At 30.1% G+C, this 20,168-nt stretch overlaps 1 protein-coding gene across 3 annotated transcripts in view; it reads right to left on the reverse strand.

Moving 5' to 3' along the window:
• Window positions 1-20,168, reverse strand: part of stck (LIM zinc finger domain containing stck) — a 37,265-nt gene that overhangs the window by 2,731 nt on the left and 14,366 nt on the right. For all 3 annotated transcript variants that reach the window (XM_043054162.3, XM_043054160.3, XM_087153336.1), the window contains exons 2-8: window positions 19,220-19,327; window positions 19,098-19,143; window positions 16,963-17,150; window positions 12,956-13,027; window positions 12,233-12,310; window positions 8,524-8,674; window positions 8,295-8,436 (exon numbers count right to left, since the gene is read on the reverse strand). In XM_043054162.3, the coding sequence (XP_042910096.1) occupies window positions 8,295-8,436; window positions 8,524-8,674; window positions 12,233-12,310; window positions 12,956-13,027; window positions 16,963-17,150; window positions 19,098-19,143; window positions 19,220-19,323 (781 nt within the window). In that variant the 5' untranslated portion in view covers window positions 19,324-19,327. The remainder of the gene's footprint in view (window positions 1-8,294; window positions 8,437-8,523; window positions 8,675-12,232; window positions 12,311-12,955; window positions 13,028-16,962; window positions 17,151-19,097; window positions 19,144-19,219; window positions 19,328-20,168) is intronic.

Below are 20,168 nucleotides of genomic sequence, written 5' to 3' on the forward strand. Positions count from 1 at the left end.
AAATAAAGAGTTGCAATAAAAATTGAAACCTCAAATACTATAAATTTAAAATTACAAATAATAATAATTAACGTTGAGTAGGTTTTGGGCAGTAGGGGCGATGAGCATGCTTTGTCCTTCAAATTTAATTTTAAAACTTACAAATAAAATTTTTAAATTAAGATTTATTTCATAAATAAAATTAATATTAAAGAAAAATAAGATGAAATTAATATAATAAGTAAAGATTATCCTATACACCATACTTATACGACAGTGTTTCTTAACCTTTTTGATATAATGGACCCCTTTTAAAATTTTTTTAGGAAGTTACAGACCACCCCCCTGTGAAAAAAAATAATTGCAAAAAACATCAATTATTAGAAAACATTTAATTTTATTATTTTAATAGTATACAAAATTTTTAATGTGAAGGTTGCTGCTGCTTTTCCTTAATTAATAAATTTAATTGGGGGATGGTTTTCGACAAAGCAACGTGTATATCATGTTCAACATTCAATCGATTTCGATGTTATATTTTTATTGTCACAAGAGTGGAAAATTCCGCTTCGAAAAGATACACTGTAGCAAACGGAATTATAGCTGCCATAGTTCGATTTACAAGCGCAATGGGTAGGCTTCCAAACGTTTTAAAAATTAGGAGTAGTCAGCGGACCCCCAAAATATAACTCATGGACCCCTTAGGGGTTCATGAACCACAGGTTAAGAAACCCTGTTATACGACATACTTATACGACACCTATTCTCCGATCCGAACCAGCACAGCTCAGAGCATGAGTCAGTAGTTTTTGACTGAGATTCATTCAAGCCATTTGGTGGAAATTGAAGTGCATGCATTTTTATTATGAATGTTTGATTTGACCCGTGTTTCTTATGATGGTCTTCGTTTGCTTCCTTACGATTTTTTCCCCAGTCTCGATTAGATCTTAGTTTATTCGAATTAGTTCTTTATCATAAATTATTTATTAATTTTGAGAAATAGTTGATTTCAACCACCACTATAAATACCAATTCACTAGTATATAAGACATGTTAACTACCCAGAGGTACCTTTTGATAGATGCAAATTGACATAGTTGATTTTTGAATCCCCTCATTGGTGACCCGGACGTGATTTTTTTTGCAACAGATTTTTTATTAATCGCTTTTCTGCATCTCCTGCATTCCATCTTTTTGTTGTCATCAAAACCAATGTTGCCAGAACCCACAACACTAACAAAACATACTTATGTGCTACAGAGTAAGCCACAACAGATTTTCTTTCATCATTTGTATTTTGCTGCCATCAACAATGTCGGTTAACAAGAAGTGTCATCAATTCAGTACTTGAAGTTGGGATTTGTTCAATCACTGTTGAACTCTCAACTACCCATGTGTTTACTTTGTAATAAAGTTTTATCTAATGAGGTAATAAAATCTTATCGTTATCAGGAGCATTTGCAAAAAAATCATCCTTACAAACAAAATAAAGATTTGTCATTTTTCATGAACATCTGTTTTCACATTTCTGAAGGCACCTTTGGTCTCAGGGTTGCTAGCAATCTCATCACAAAAATGTGACGATGGATTGATAGCTTTTTATAATATATCAAAATTTATTGCTAAATCTGGGAAATCTCATACCATCAGAGCAGAGTTGATACTGCTGGTTGTCAAGGAAGTTTTAGAAACAGTTTTACACCATCCAGCCGCATTGAATGTAATAAAAAAAATATCCCATAAGCAACGATACAGTGCGGTGACAAAATTATGAGATGGCTGAAGACGTTGAAATTTCTTTATGCAAACTTTCCAACGAATTTTTCCTTCAAGTTGATGAATCAACCTTGCCAGGTAATGTAGGCTTTACTGTAGGTGTAGGTTCGGTTTGTAAAGGTAGGAAAATTATTCAAGAAATACTTTTTGCAAGAAGCGTGATTGTAGACATCAAAGGTAAATCGATTTTTAATACTGTCAAAGATTATTTCAAAGAGAAAAACATTCCTCTTGCAAATATTATGTCGATTGCCACTGATATGCTCCTGCAATGGTAGGTCGACATCGTAGGTTAATCCCCCTTTTGGAAAATGAGGTACCAGATATTTTAGCTGTTCACTGCGTGATTCACAGACAGCATTTAGTAGGAATAGTAGGACCGTTTGCATCAATCATTGCAATGTGCCATATCTACTGTGAACAAAACTCACAGTAATACTCTACTGTTGATTATTCAGACAGCTGTGTTTGGAAAACAATGAAGAATTCAATCGCTTGCTACAATACACCGAGATTTTCCGGTTTTCCAAAAGCTTCTGTCTCAGTAGGTATTGGAATCTTTAAGTCTCTGTGCTTGAGTTCTTCGAAAATACAGATGTAGCTCTGAGAGACAGATTGCTAGAATTTAAGAAAGACTTTGGCTGATTTATGTGTAAAATTTAGTGGCGTTAATTTACAACTTCAAGGCGAAGAGTTCTATTTGATCCCTATAAAATCCGTTATTTCTGCCTTTCTAAAAAAAACTTATTTTGTGGAAGCAGAATTTTGGTTCGAATGAGTTCAGCCAAGTAGGCAGAATTCACTCTGATGATACACAAGAATATTGTCAACACCTTGACTCTTTGCACATGGACTTTTCTGATCGTTTTAAAGATGTTTTGCTCCTCGGAAGTCCCTCAATGTTTTTATTTGTTAGGAAACCTTTTTGTGAATATTGAAACAGCTGAGGTTCAGATTTACGAGGAAACTGTCTTTTAACTAATGAAACTTTGAAATGGTGATCGTCTCACAGAATTTTTGCTCAAAGGTAGCATAAGTAGTCTCTATCCTGGACTGTAGACTATCGTTAAAATTTTTTTAATTGCCTTTCCTTCCTCCTAACTTGTTGAACGTGGATTCAGTGCTGTTACAGATCTTATCACAAAAAGGAGAAATCGACTCTAAATTGTGCAACGAGGGGATTTGCGTCTTCATCTCACTAAAAGTATTGAACCGAACGTTAAGAAATTGGTTCTGAAACATTAAGTACAATCATCCCACTAACATAGTCACTTGACAGTTTCGTTGATACTACTTTTTAGTGTTAAAAATTATTTTGGATGTTTTTTTAATTATCTTCTTCTTTTTCATAAGCGCAACAGCCTTTCACAGGCCAAGGCTGACTCGCAGATTTTCCTCCATCTGGCCCTGCCCGGTGCGACGGCCCGCCATCGGTTGACTTCCAATAGCTTGAGGTCCTTTTCAACGTCGTCTATCCATCTTGTTGGTGGTCGTCCCCTAAGTCTCGTCCCTTCAATTGTGGAAAAAGTCACTTTTTTGGCAGGGACGGCATCAGAATTTCTGAAGAGGTGGCCCAGCCACCTAATGCGTGATGCTTTCATAGTTCTCACAATGTCGGTCCCACCGAATTTGTCATATTTTTTGTAAATTTCGTGGTTGTAAAGAATTCTCCTTACGTTATTCTCTTGAAGAGATCCAAAGATTTTCCCCAAAATCTTTCTTTCAAAAATTAGCAGTTTCTCCTCCTCTGTTTTGTTTAGGGCCCAGCACACACTTCCATATGTAACTATAGGCCTGATTAAAGTTTTGTAGATGTTTAACTTTGTCTTCACACTGATGAACTTGGATTTGAGTTGGTTTCTGAGGCCGTAGAAACTTCTGTTAGCCATGAAAATTCTGTTATTTATTTCGATTTTCAGGTTGCTGTGGCTAGAGATCAAGGTTCCTAAGTACTTGAACTGGTTAACAGTTTCAAAAGAGTAAGTCATTATCTCCAGAGGAGATCGATCAGGAGTTTTATTTGTTGCGATCAAAAACTTGGTTTTGTCTGCATTTATAACTAACTGCATTTATAACATTTATAACTAGAGCGCTACAAAAGCGTCAATGACTGAGCGTTTTGTTCTTCCAACTATGTCGATATCATCAGCAAAAGCGAGTAGTTGGACAGTTCCTTGTAAGATTGTTCCATTTGTGTTGATACCAGAGTCTCTAATGGCCTTTTCCAAAGCTATGTTAAATAGCAGGCAAGAAAGGGAATCACCCTGTCTCAGGCCTTTTTCGGTGAAGAATGGTTCAGAGAGACTTGACGAGATTTTCCTTCTGCACGAAACTCTTTTGAATGTCATTCTTGTGAGGCTGATTAGCTTCTTTGGGATGTTAAACTCCAACATAGCCTCAAGTAGTTTTCCTCGGTTGATGCTGTTGTAGGCAGCTTTAAAGTCGATAAATAAGTGGTATGTGTCAATGTTATACTCTTTGGTTTTCTCCAAGATCTGCCTGATAGTATGCAATTGGTCAGTCGTTGTTTTTCCTTTCTGGAATCCGCATTGGTAATTTCCAATGATTCCCGAGGTGTAGGTCTCCAATCGCTTGCATAAAATAATGGAGAAGATCTTGTACGCAATATTTAGAAGGGTAATTCAACTGTAGTTTCCACATTCGAGTTTATCACTTTTCTTGTATATAGGGCAAATAGATCCTTCATCCCACTCAGTGGGCATTTGTTCCTTGGTTCATTTACAACAAATCAAGCTATATATAGCTTTGTTTAGCTTCGTTTCGTCAATTTTAAAGAGTTCTGCTTTTAAGCCATCAGGTCCCGCTGATTTATTATTGTTTAGCCTCCTCAACGCTATTTCCACGTCGTTAGGAGTAGGTGTATTATGTTCTATGGCTTCACCTTCAGTACTCATGGTTGGCAGCATGTTACAAGTGTTTAGATCTTCTTCTCTATCTCTCCCCATTAGTAAATCTACGAAGTGCTCACGCCAACGGGCTAGAACTTCATCCGGGTCTTGAGTAAGTTCTCCGTTTTTCTTCTTACAGGTTATTGTTCTGGGGTTGAAGTCTGCTCTGACATTGTTTATCAGTTGGTAAAATTTTCTTGCTTCCTTTTGAGTTCTTAAGTTTTCAATGTCTTTATATACCTCTTCATATATTCTCGTTTCTTCATCTTATGAATTCTTTTTTCTTCTCTTCGAAGTTCTTTATATGTTTCTTCTGCACTCCTAGTGTAGCCACATTTGCACCGCGGTATGTCCGAACGTCTTGAACACTGCTTCTATGTCTTAAATCAATAAGTATGTGATCTATTTGATTTTGGGTTAATCCATCTGGGGATTTCCAGGTGGCTTTATGTATGTTTTTATGTTTAAAAGCTGTACTTCCTATTACCATGTTTGTAGAAATGGCAAAGTTAATAAGTCAGACGCCATTTTTGCTTGTCTCTTCATGCAGGCTTTCATTTCTAGCAAATCTGTTCATGTTTGTATCATGGCCAATCTTCGCGTTGAAGTCGCCCATGAGCAGTTTCACATCATTTGAACAGCATTCACTTTGTGTCTTTTCAAGAAGGGCATAGAATCCATCCCTAACTTCATCCGCCTTGTCCTCCGTGGGGGCATGGGCACAAATAATTGAGATATTATGCGTTCTTCCTTTGATTCGTATTCTGCAAATTCTTTCATTCACTGACTTAAATTCAATCACTTTGTCTCTGATTCTTTTGTTGACGATGAAACCAGTTCCAAATTAGTGTAATCTGTCGTGGCAGCTATAGTAGATACTGCAATTTCGCTTGTCCATTACTCCACTTCCCGTCCACCTCATTTCCTGAACAGCCAGTACATCTAATTTGTACTCCAAGAAAACATCAGTTAGTTTTTTCACTGCACCTCCTCTATATAATGTTCTAACATTCCATGTTCCAAAAATCATGTCCGATTTCGTACCAGGTCGTCTACGAAGTGCCGTTCTGGAATTTTTTCTTTGAGTTTTCTGAATTGGTAGATTTTTTTTATGAGGCAAGGGGATTGGCCTTGCACTCAACCCATTTAGTCGCCTTTTACGACACGCCAGGAATACGTTGGTGCAATTCTACCCCAGACACCACACTAATTAAGTATAAATTATTCTTTTTAAGCATAGGTTTCCTTGTTGTATTTTTTCATTAAACGTATTTATTTTGATCATAACAAATAGACTGCCATTACCTGCCGTAAGAAAACTATCGAGTTACTGTACACATTATTTAAAAAAAATAATAATAAATTTTTATAGCGTAAAAAAATTGCTTAAAAACTTTGCCTCTAATAATTCAACACACCTTCCTCCATCCCCATGCTCTAAATAACTGGATTTTCAGAAAGATATATAAGAGAATCCATTATTTTGTCCAAACCCTGGTAAACCTGTCTCCGTTAGATTTTTTAAAAAGGAAACAAAGCAAATTTAAATGAAAAATCACATTACAGAGAATGTATGATTTCACAGTTATGAATGATGATTCAATATACTATTTCATGGCAAAAACACAGATCAAAACATGAAACCTAAAATCTAAACGATACATAAACCCCTTTACATCAAGTGCCGGTATGAGCAATGAGGAACCTGCATGCGTTGGGTAATCGCAGAAGGTTGATTATTTTAAATAGTTTATATCTTAAAACTCTCTAAAATCAATTCAGAATTTAAAAAATTGACCTGAATATTGAAAAAAACTTAACTTAAAATTAGCCCAAAACGAAACTAACTTCATGTGACTCAAAATGATGCGTGGTTTGCTTATGACGTCAAAGTATAGTAACTCAGCGAACGGGAGGAATTAAACCAAAGCTTCCTATCTAGAAATGTGTTACAAAAGCGTTTTAATTTCAACTGCATTTTTTAAAAATTGTTTTTCTTTCAATTTTATATCATATATATATATATATAGTTTAAATATATATGTAGTGTATATCAGTTGCATCCTCCCCCTTGAGAAAATTTTTGTGGGCACCTTTCAGCATAATGAAATAAAATTGAGGAATGAAAAAATAAATGTCGAAACTACTTTTTTTTCAACAACTTTTGAAATAAATTCATTTTTCTTTATTTATACTGATTTATTTTTTTTTAAATTTGTCTATATCTAAAAGTCTGAACTGTTTTGAAAGTTTTTTATTTAATGAGTCGATCCCACTTAGAGAGAATGGAATGAATGGTATATGACCTGGAATTTAGGTAAATTTTTTTTAAAAATTCTTTTTATTAACTTCTAAGATATTTTCTTGAATATTTTTTTTTTTTGAAGAAATGTAAATAATGCTAAACTCCTATCATTTTTTATTTTAACTTTAATAATTTTTTCTTCTAGATAAAATTATTTTTTAACTTTAAAAAAAATAACCTGTACATCACTGTTCTTTAAGAATAAAATCCTTTCATTTTAAAGAATAAAAAAAAAAAAAAAGAAAGTGATCTGAACAGCATTTCATAAACATTTTAATTCAGTATAATGAATTATTCATTCAGAGAAGCTTATCAAGCAGAAAAACAATCTTATAGAATTAAATTATAATTAAGTAAGTTATTATAAAATGGTCTTAACAACAGTATAATCATCACCTCCTACAACTAGATGGTATAATGCAGTAGTTGCAGACAATTTGCGAGTATTTTTTTCATCGCGTTTGATGGCTTTGCACCAAATTTGCCTTTTTCCTAATTTTGGTACACTAAAAAATAATTTATTTGGCGTGTTTAAAGAAGAACTATTGCACATGGTACGTTGCAACACTAGTAGTTTTTGCTTGGAGCCATTTTTCAGAATTTATACTCGGCGCGGCATATGCTTTCACCGTTTCACAACAGGACGGGAGTCGTGGTTGTACTATACTTTGACATCATCAGAGCGGATGGGAAACCTAGCAGCGATTTAGGGGGCAGGGCTTATCGAGCGATTTTAACTATTAGTAACAAAATAACTAGTTATCGCGCTGGTCTGAAATTGGTGTCTTTCTTTAAAAAATGGCATGATGTTTCATTTTAAAACATAAAAAAAAGCATGCAGGTTCTTCATTATTTTTATGGTGGTTCAAGTCTTTTAGTTGTCGAGGACCAATGGACCACCTACGATTTCAAATCCAGCAATAGATTTACTAACTAAACTCAAAGGCACGACAGTCCATAGAGGGCCAAGGCCTACTGAGCCCATCTCAGTTTTCTTGACTTTAAGCTCTGGGGTGCAAGAGCAGATGATCCGGTTAGGTGGTCAGCCGAACGCGGAACCCCCAGTGTTTAGTTCCCAAACATGCTTGGTACTCATTTTATCGACCCACTGAAGGGATGAAAGGCTGAGTCAAGCGTGGGAGCTACCAAATTACATTTATCTGGGAATTTTACAATTTTAAATCAAAGTAAATGTTTAATTATAAATATCTAAAGTAATATAAAGAACAGTGCAAACTACAAATGAAAACTTAAACTGCTTGTTAAATGCAAGTTAAATACACTCAGTATAAATCAAACATATTCTTTGCAGAAGTAAATCTTACCATCTCCTCCAATGACATTGTTGCATACAAAACACAAATTTCCAAACAACTGATGATAATGTATTTCACAATAAGCAAGACCTTTTTTCTCATAATGCCTGTGACCCAAGAATGGTTTTTCACACTTGGCACACACAAAATGCTGAAATTAAAAAAAGAAAATAAGCATTAAAAAGGTTTACACAAAATTGTTTACACATATAAATGAAGAAGGATGAAAACCATGTACCTCAACATGCCAATTTTTCCCTAGAGCAGTAACCACACGCTCTTCAATTGGACGACGACACGCCCCACAAATTGGAATACCCATTTTGTCATGACAACGTAAGCAATACAAGTCTCCCTTCACTTCTCTCGCATCTGCATTTAACTCAATTCTGTAATTTAGAAAGAAAAATATTTCTTTTTAGATTATATAAATGTTATGAGAACTGATATCAATGATATAATACAAGGGTGATTGTGAGCCTAACTCAAAAATCCCGAAAATTTCTTGAGTAAAATCATTAATGACCCATTTCAAAAAATTAATGTCTTTATAAATTTAAATTATTGATATTTCAGGGTTGCCACAGTAAAAAATGAAGAAAAATAGTTGCTTTTAGTATCCTCAAGCACGAAAATAATTGCCTAAAACTATAAAAATAGTTGCCTGAACAGTAGCAAAAATTTATCAAAAATAGTAGCCAAATAATTAAAATTGTAGCTTAATTGTCAAATACTATGATAAGGACTGGTTAATGTCAGAAATTTTAAATCGTGATACATCGTCCGTTAGACATTGCGATTTAGCATACGTTCAGAAATTACCTATGGGAAATCAATGTACATATTCTACTATAATATCAATATCATTGCTTAATTTTTTTAAATTAAAATAATAAAGAAGTCAAAGTAAAAGCAAACCCAAGATTTATTTCATTTTTCTTAAATTAAAAATGATTTAAGACTTATTGGTTTAAAAATAATAATACTGTAACAAAATATTTTACATACGTGCATTAAAATTAAAAGAAAAAAAACGAAAGTAGAAAACAAACCAAAGAAATGTTCACTTTAGAAAAAAAAAATTTTTTTTAAATTATTTGTTGGAAAAAAAAACATGCTTTTGAAACATTATTAGACCCTATTTTATTCAATTATTTAACATAATATAAAGTAGTATTAACTAATGGTCAAATTATGTACTGAATAAATTTAAAAATATTTTTACTTATTTATTATTATTTTCGTTTTTGAAAATAAAATTGACTAAAGATTTATTTCTTTAAAAATGACACTGACTATCTAACAAATTATAAAACAAACAAGTATTGAAAAAATTTTAATAAAATTTTTAAAAAAATGCTTTAAGTACTAATGTTAAATTATTAAAAAGCGTCCAAACATTACTAAACTCTTTATTTAATTTTTTAAAAAAATTGTTTTTTAACTAATAGCCAAATTTTTTTAAAACTTTGTTTTCAATTTCTCAAAAATAAAAGGAAATTGAATAAAGGTAAGCATTATTTTAATTTTTTTATAAATAAAATCAACTGAACATTTATTGGTTTTAAAATAATCAAATTATTATACTTAGCTACATTAAATAAATTTGAAAAAAACTAACTTTTCATGACAAAATTAAATACAAAATACCCCTATTAAATTGTATCACTTTAAGTAAAAAATTATAATTGAAAAAAACCAATGAAGAAAATTTTTTAATTTATATTTTCTTTTCATTGATCTATTTAGTTTGGAACGAAAGTTTAAGATAGCAGCGATTATGCAGCAATCGCAAACTAACAGTAGGTCTATGAAAAATAAGAATAAATATAAAAAAAACTTCGCTAAGAGTAAAAAAGTCTCCCAATAGTTGCCTATTCCTGAAAATAGCTGTTTTTTTTTAGCCTTTTCAGGCAAAAAAAGTCGCCATAGTCCCCTAAGGTCGAAAATAGTAGCAAATAGTCGCATTTTAGTAGCCTGTGGCAACCCTGATATTTTCAAAACATAAAATTGTAAATAAATTATATACAACACAATTTAAATGAATAATTATAATCACATTTATTATCCTACCAAAAAATATTTACAAATGAAACAGATGCCAAATATAAATTCTAGTTCTAATATTTTTAAATAAAATATACAAGAATTTGTATACATAAACGTGATCGATGATTTCTTGAAACTTCTGAACCTTTGATTTCCGGATGGTGGTTAGAGAAAAATCCTGAAATCCAGATTTTTTCCGGAGCACAATCATCTCTGATAATATAACCATTTGTAATTGTTTCAGAAATTATGTATAAGACTTTTTTTAATAGTTAGTATGCATATTGTAATAAAATATATTTTAAAGCTCATTAAAATTCAACACTAGTATAGATTTAGAAAGATATTTTGGGGTGCTATAAAATTGCTAACTTTTCTTCTGTCTGTTTTATAGGGTAAGTTTAGAATAAATGGCCATAGTTTTCAAATCAAAATAAAATAAAAGTACTAAGAATAGAGATACAAGAAATGTTTATGCATAGCTGCCAACACGGATAGGAAAAAATCCAGTAGATATTATGAAATAATATAAATTTCATGATAATTGTTGCATAATGCACTAAATATTTAACACATAGGGGATTTTAATAGTCATCAAAATAAAAAAACTGCAATATTTTCCAGTTAAGATTGACATTAAACATACGTGAAATATTACGCATTTATGTCTTAATTTCAAATATTAAAAGGCATTTAATTCATCAAAGATAGTTAAGGGATTTTTTTAATTAATTTAAAAGAGAGTTCTGAATAAAAATAAACTGAACATTTTTATAACAAAAAAAGTTTTGAACAGATTTTGATAAATGAGGTTTACTTCATAATGTTTTATATTCAAGCAAGCAATATTCTATAAAAATATTTAATTCAATAAGAATTTTTTTAGGTAACTTACTCAACTTTAGGGAATTTTCTAAAATTTACAAAAACCCGGAGAATTTTAATCAAACCAGTAGAAACTAGCAAAATCCAGTAGTCTACTGGAATATCTAATAGAGTTGGCAGCTATGGTTTATGCATATTTTAAATTCTCGTACATGTATGAGTATATACTTTGTACATGTACATATACATACTTTGCGGAAGAAAGAAAAACAGAATATTGAGAACAAAATACAAAAAAAATTTTTTAAATAAAATTAACAGAAGACAATCTCTTGCTTATGACGAGGTGAGATAGCCATAAAATACAGTAAAGGAAAATTGAAGTTAAAAATATGGAAAATAACACATTTCATACAGTTAATCATGAAACACTTACAGTTAGTTGTAAGGAATATTATTTGCATGAATAGGAATTGCGATGTACAATTTTTAAGTAGCGTAAATATGAATCGCAACACGTAACTTTTAAATCCGGTAAATACAGAAATCAATGTTTAATATTAAAATCGGGCGAATACGAATCGCGATATTAGCAGTTTCCAGTGCAGTTCCAAACATTCAAAATGACAAAAATCCACCAAACCAAAAGAATCAAACTGGAGGAAGAATCACGTGTATGTAAACGTCTCGTTAACGGGATGTAGCAAAAGTTTCAACATATCGTCGGATTATAAGTTTTTGAGTGGGGGAAAAATCACATGCCCTGCTTTTAGTTTTTAGACCCAAAAGAATGAAATGAAAAATCCAGAATTCTGTGGTACAACCGGAGTACAAACATCCGTGTGCAAGATCCACGAGTGTGAATGAAAATATGTGTAATAAAGAGTAACATAAAAGTAGAGCAGGTTGAAGTCAAATGATTATGAGTTTCCCTTTTAAACACATATTTTAAGATATTAGAATTATGCAAACTTTTTAATTTAGTATTAAAAACGATAGTAAAAAAACTGCCTCATAAATTATTACTACATCTTATTACTTTTTGTTTCAGAATAAATAAAAAACAGACTTACCCACAAGAATAACAGTTGAAATGATAGGGGTGATAAGGCTCTCCTTTGAATTTTAAAACTCCTTCATCAATGACAGAACTATCAGGAAAGAATATGTTATTTAAATTAGAAAAATAATTGTTAATAATTGTTTCAATGCAACTCAAAACTCAATGTAATACTGATTAATGCCTACTTTTTAACATACTAATATGGTTTACAAAATTAAGAACATAAGCACACTAACAAGTTTGATCTCACACCTCGTTAGTGTGGTCATTTCCCTAAAGATGAAGTGAGATAACTCTTTACACAACTTTTTATAGATGTCTCATATTTACTATTATATGAGGCATTCAAGATGTTTCCTAAATTCTAGATTTTCACATTTATAGTGAATCACAATACGGAAATGGAAGCTTTTCACAATATAAAAATGTGTGGTTATAATAAATAAGCTAAGTTTTAATTATTATTAAAAAAATGAAAATATTGTTAATTTTCAAATCTAAATAAAATGATACAAAAAATTTAAAATTAAAAAAAAAAAAATTTAACCAACATCTAGTTGATAGTTTGAAACTGAACATAAAAAATAGTTTGAAAATTTTTTTTATACTAATAAGGTAAAACAAAATATTATAATTTATAGTTTAATTTTAAATTTTGATTAAAAAAATTGTTAAAAAAATCATTCAGTGCGTGTAAAAAAATGAAACACTTTAAATAAATCGATAGACTTACTGGCATTTAAAGCAAATATATTTTCCACTTTGGGCAGCTTTTTCTCTGGCGTTACACTCGTGGCAAAGAGCCCTAATTAAAATAAATACAAGCATATAACAAATCAAACAACTGTCTACAAAACTATAGTAGGTATTCAAGATAACAAAATCAAATGGTGAAACAAATTACATCTGATGGAAAAAAAAGTCAATGGGGTACTTTAAGGTTGTGATAAGCGCCATTACCAAAAGAAAGCAGATAATTCTGAGGGATTCAAACTTATGAATTTTATAATGAGAGGAAGTTGAACAAAAATAATGGTAATAAATAAGGTCAAAAGTTACGTAGATTAGAGATCAAAAGTTGATATTCATTTGGGTAAAAAAAAAAAAAAAATTGAACTTATAATTACTGAGATCCAGAAAAGCAAAGGAGGGATTAAAATAATCAATAACTCTTCAGTGAGACAGAAATGCATCTGCCTTTTAACCTCATCCCGGCTTTACACATACATCTACATTTTTACTCCAAATACTTCTATCTATTAATACTACCTATTACTTCTATCATAGTTTTCCATCTCACTCAACTTGTGGCCAGATATTTCGCCTTTTTTACATGTCTTTCCTATTGTTTTCAATTCGATTACACTCATCCTGCATCAAGTAATTTTTGGTCTTCCTCTTTTTCTATTGCCCTGAGGGTTCCAATCAAAAAAAAATTTTCCTTTAAATTTTTCAGGTTCATGTAGAGCATGACAAATCCATTTCCATTTATGATTTTTAATTTCCAGATCAGTTTCTATTTTGCTTTTCTAATGCATTACAAATTTTAAAGAACCACTTAATACTCAAGATTCTTCTTAAACAGTTGTTAACAAATACTTGAAGTTTTTTCATGTTATTTTTATTGCAGTACCATATAGGACATATTTAACATTGGTATTAAAAATTCTAATTTCTGTTGAATTTGTTATTTTTATTTTTGTTTTTTCAGAATTAATTGAGAAATTGCGTAACTGAATCTTGGCTTTAGATGATTTTAATGTTTCTTTTGCTCCCATTTATCTCAATAAAGATTGATTAGAATTTGAATTCCTTTTTTCTTTTCTTTTTTTTTACTTTTTCACTTAAATATTTCATTTGTGACCCTAATGCTTACAGGTTTTTAACCTAATTTTTAGGTTCAGGTGGCAAAATGGTGATTTTTTAGTTTGGGCGATCATTTAATAATACCCTGGGCATTGCACTTACATCCATGCACTTTAGAATCAACAAAGAATCAGAACAACAAACAATACTTTTAATAACAAATTAGCACATCAGAAATAATTTAAATCCTTCTGAATTCATATTCTTTATCATATCTATATGAATACCTATGCTACAATTGAAATACCTTTACAATTTAATAATGAATATTAATAATAACCCATTACAAAGCATTTTTATGTGGTCACAAAGATTATTTAGATTTTCAAATTAATAAATCCAGTAAAGGAATTTTTTATTTTTTGAAAGCTTCCCTAATGAACAGTGTATATTGTTTATAAAAGGCTTTTAAAGGTTTGGACAAGCTGTACTTAGTAGAGGATAAGTCTAGAAAATATAAACTTAATTGCATTATCATGGAGAAAATAACATTTTTAGAATTCAATGCCGCATTTGACAATCATAATTTAGAGTAAACTATTTCAATTTGTCATCAATAATGTTGGGTATCTATTATTTTATTTATTCTTATTAAGTATAAATATATTAACAATAAAAAGTATGTTTCATATTCGGACTTTAGTGCAAAATAATGAATGACAATTACTAATAAGGAACACATAACAAGAAACAATATAATATTCACTATGTACAGTAATTTAGAAAGGAGTTCCCAATTTATTTTTTTTATTTTTATTTATTTATTTTTTTTTTTTTTGACAGTGAAACCCCAAATGATCCAGCTTTTTTTGGTGGAACCCCAAGACTTAATGAATAAATTTCATCAGCAATTGTGAATATATTAATTTATGAAAGACTATTAATTATTTTAAAAATATGTAATGATCTAAATTTTTTTAATTATTTTGAAAATATTTAGTGAATGAGTGAAGAAAGAAATTTTTTTCATAATATCGTTTCATCAATATAAGTCTTAAAATTAGTTTTTATGTCAAATAGTTGAATTCACAGGTCTGTAGCAAAATCTAGTAGAGTTCTTAATTTGATTTTGATGCATGCATAAACTGAAAATGAATGAGTTAAAATATGGTTTACATTAACATAAAAACAAAAAAGGAAGAAAATAAATGTTGTGAGTGGTTATCAGAGAAACATACTTCTTCTTTGTTGAATGTGGATATTTTTATTCAATTTGAAATACTAATGAAATTTTTACTAAATGGAACTTAACACTAAACATACCAACACTTAATATATACCTATTTCTACCATAGCCGGTCAAATGACCGGACTTTATGTTTCTTGATTGAATGTATGAAACATGGATGTTAGGAAGGAAATAAACTTAAAAAAAATTATAATTAAACAAATTTGTATACTGCAAATTTTTATGTCTTACAAACACAAAGAATAGGAATTTTTAATTCATCGCTCAAAGCATTTTTTACATATGCAGGGTGTTTCCATTATACATTTTCAGCAAACATATTTCTTCTAATTATTATTATTTTTATAATTCTTATTATTATAAGAATATATAAGAACTAGGAGGCTTTGCCCCCTGCTCACTGGCGCTCGCCAACCTCCGGAACTGCTTTCGCAGTTCATTTCGGATTGCTTCGCAATCCTATGCTCGCTCATTGGATACGTTCTTAACGTCTAGCTTTTGTATACTTTTTTGAACACTGAAGTTCCGAAAACTTTTCACTGTAGAAAATTCTAAACCTGTACATTTCAATATTAATTTGAAATTGAAAACAGTTCGCATATTTTTCTTAATCACACTATTCTAAATTTCAGTTGTTGAGAAAAGTAACTGTTACAAGTTTTGTTTTAAAGTCTTTCCCACCAGAGGGCTAAAACCATGTGTTGTAAAACAATATGAAATAGTACTGAACGCCGGATGTAAAGCATCGGCTTCGATGAAGATAATTTTGTGAGAATGCTTTTGATAATTCGGTGAGAATTCACCCGATTAGACAGATGATACTCACTACGTGCTCTTGCGCGCCGAAGCCTATCAATTAAAACGTATTAGCGTTTTATATAACATGGATTAGCCATATGACGCTCACTACGTGCTCTGGCGCGCCAAATCCAATCAATTAAAAATGAAAACTGTTGCCAGCGCGAGAAAAGAAATATCATCGGTTTTATTGATACATATGTACGTATTAGCGTTTTATATAATATAGATTATAATTATTCTTATAATTAATATTATTTCTTCTAAGAACTTCTGCTCTCTTGATTGTTTCGACATTTTTTGGGGTAAAAACCAACAGTTAATTAGAAATGAAGTAAAGCTATCAAAATAAACTATAAGCTACTTACCAAAATATTTATTTTTTGTCACATTTGATTACACAAAAATGCCAATCTAAAATGCTAGGTACTTTCTTGAAATTTGAATTCACAGTTATTCTGATTGAACTCACTACGCAACAGTCTATACAGAAATGTGCAACTCATTGAATGCAATACGTTGAACATGCATGACATAAGTCATTTCTGATCCGATAACCTCATAAAGAAATAAGTTGTTCTCCGGGTCAAATAACCAGTTGTGGTAGAAATAGGTATCATCAAGTATTATTCGAAACAGACAAAATACGAAAAAAAATAGAATATTAACTGTACCTAACTGTTAGAGAAAGTCAAATGTGCAAAAACGATAGGATGATAAGCACATATTTTCGATGCAAAAGTTCTTAAATGGTCATTTGACCGGTTATAGTATGTTTAGTGTTAATGGAACTTTATTCGTTTTAATACTGATGGAAAAAAATTCCTGATAACAAAAATAAATATTTTTGCACAATCTAACATACATAAAAATTGATGAATACAGACCTGCCAGCATTTTTAATGAAACCTTGGTCTGCTAGAATCATGTTACAGATTTCGCAGGTGAAGCATTCTGGGTGCCAACTGTTATTCATAGCTTTGATTACTCTTCCAAACACAAACTGTTTACATTTTCCGCAACAAGGTGCAAATAAAACATGAAAATCATGCTTGCAATATTTTCTTCCTTCAAACTGAAAGCATAACAGATTTCATTAATGAACAGTTACGTGATGAATATTTCGTGAATAACAGAAAGGACAATATTTTGTGTTTTGAATAATATCTTATTTAGAAATTCTTTTAATACATGTTGGTTAGATATAATCTATTAATGAAAAAATATTTAACAATTAAGAAGCATAATGTTAGTAGAAACTGTATATGGCACTGCATTTAATCCCGGCTACTTATATACATATAAATATTTTTCTACAGTGTTCGTCCTAAAAATAGAAGGGCGATCTATCCTGCCTGCCCTTTCATTTTATAAATGCGCCTTCCTTGTTGCCCATTTTGTAAAAATAAGCTGCTATGCCTTAAAAAACTGCCTTTTCATTTTATTTTTTCAGGATAAGGTTGTTCTTTTAACCGTCTGTTTTAATGAAAAGTCCATTTCTAATTTATTTAGTGACTGATAATTATTTAACTTTAATTTTCAACTTTATTCCTTAATTTTAGTAAGATTTTTTTTTATTATGTTGTCAAGCTAAATTGTTAAAATTTGCATGATATTCAGCCTCAAAGATATTCATGTCTTTTATTTGGGGGGTACATTGAGTTTTTTTAGTGATTATAAATTTTACCATTTTTTTTTTTTTTAATAAATACCTTTTACTTAAAAACGAACCTTTAAATGTTTATTTTCCCATAATTTTCAGTTTAAAATATAAAAAAAAGTTTACAAGTTGTTTATCATTTAATTCTTTTTTCTTAAACCTACTATTTTTACAAAGAAAATTTTATAACAGAGATTGTCTTTTAGCTTGTCTTTAATTATTTTTCAAAAGTTTACAATTTTTCTGTTATTTTGATACTGAGAGAGAATTGCTTTGCGAAATATACATATAAAATAACATAAGAGAGAAATTTAAATATTGAGTATCAAATTTAATTATTACATAACAATACATGTTTTGATAAATTTTAACGGTGGTGAATGCCCTTTCAAATTTCCTTTCTCTGAGAGGAAGCACCCTTAACATGTTGATTCCTAGGGAGAACTCTGATATATATGAATGAACAATTGTTCCTGTAAATTATATAAAGGAAAACTATATTTTTAAACATGATGAAAGCGAAAACTTATGCACAAATCATAATGCAACAATATTGCTAAACAATATTAGAGTTATGCAACCTTACAAAAGAAAAAGAGATATCTAATTTGTTTTCCAAGCCAAACATATAAAAATTTTACTTTATTATTTTGATACAACCGAGCAAAAGAAGAAAAATTAATATGAGGTCTTTTTGTTTATTATTTTATTTATAACACTACTAATGATATTCATTAAAATTTTTATTGTTTTCCCCATAGATACTAAAAAAAGTTGGAAAACCCTTATACAGTTGTACGTGCTGGTTTTGTGTATACCTCATAATATGATGTTTAAATTAATACACCAAATACTTTATTACAAAAATTAAGATATTATTTTATCATAATAAATGCTATGTTCATTAAAATTTAAAAATACTAAGTAAATATAAAATGACAGCAGTTTGTGTTTTTAAAATATACTGCTGTTAGAGTTTATGAGTCTTTTAATAGGCAATACAGTTAACCTTTTTTTTTAATTTAGTTATTGCACTGCAATTGGAATACTACAATTGAAGATTTAAATCCATCAAGACAAATTTCTACAGTCTGCCAATAAGTATCTTTTGTACAAAATACAGTGACAAATTACAAAATGTTTTTTTAAATCTTTATAATTTTTAGCATCTTGAGTTATTGCACTGCCATAACAATGTTACAATTAAATATTTAAGCACATCAGATTAAATTTCTACAGGTCTGATAATAAGTAGCCATCTTTTGTGCAAAATACATTACATACTTTCCATAATCAAACATTTTAATAAAAATTGCTAAAACAAGCATTTCAAAATAATTATTTTCACGGAAAGTCAATTACCTCATAGAAAGTACCTTCTGGGAAAGGTCTGAAACACTGACAGCATCTGCAAAAACAATTTTTTCATAACAATTTGTGTGAATAGAATAAAAATGACAATTAAAAACAAAAAACGCACTCACACAAAACATTGTTGATGCCACACTTCCCCATTAGAGTTGACTATTTTTTCATGAGGTTCAAAGCCTTCTCCACATTTACAACAAAACATGGCACCCAAAGACATATTTCTATCAATTAAAAGATACAGAATTAAAATAAATATGCTTTTCAAAAAACAAGCAGTTTTAAAAAAATAAGATTTCTAATGAAATAATTATTAAGTAAAATAAAAACATGACTCAAAAAGGGAAAACTGAAAAAAAAAAAAAAAAAGATTGTGTTATAGATATAATTCCGACAGTTTAATCCTTAATTATACATACTAATAAAGCTGAGACTTGTATTTGTGTACAAACACTGGAGAAAAAAGGTCTAGAAAGTAAGTTATAACAATTATTTTCAAACACCCAATGTGATAATTAATAACAATAAAAAATAATATTTTGTTAAAAAATTAAATAAAAAAGATTATTAAAAAATTTAATAAAAAAAACTTTTTCTTCAAAAAAAATTTATATAAAAAAAAAAAATTATACAGTTGTTATGTTATGTTAGATACAGTTTAATCTCTAATTACAGATACTAACAAAACTGAGACATGTATCTGTGTACAGACACTGACCAGGGATCTGTCCAGGCCGAATTTACTACCGCTTAGCGGTACCTTCACAAATTCAATTTTAGGTGAAACGGTAGTTTCACAAATTCAACTTTAGGAAAAACGGTAGTTTCACAAAATACTTTTTCTTAAAATTTTATTTTTGTATCCCTTAAGAAACGATAAATCTATATTTTTACCATGTTTTTGTATTGATTTTGTAATATAATTTTTAATTTTTCACAAATTATGTCTAAATTTTCACAAAATAGGTACCTTTCAGAAAAACCTAGACAGACCCCTGCTGACAAAAAAGGTCTATAAAGTAAGTTATAATTATTTTCACACATCCAAAGTGATAATTAATAACA

The sequence above is a fragment of the Parasteatoda tepidariorum genome, chromosome 10 (genome assembly GCF_982258835.1).
Source record: "Parasteatoda tepidariorum strain Cologne lab strain chromosome 10, Ptep-v5.0, whole genome shotgun sequence".
In the NCBI taxonomy this organism is placed as follows: Eukaryota; Metazoa; Arthropoda; class Arachnida; order Araneae; family Theridiidae; genus Parasteatoda; species Parasteatoda tepidariorum.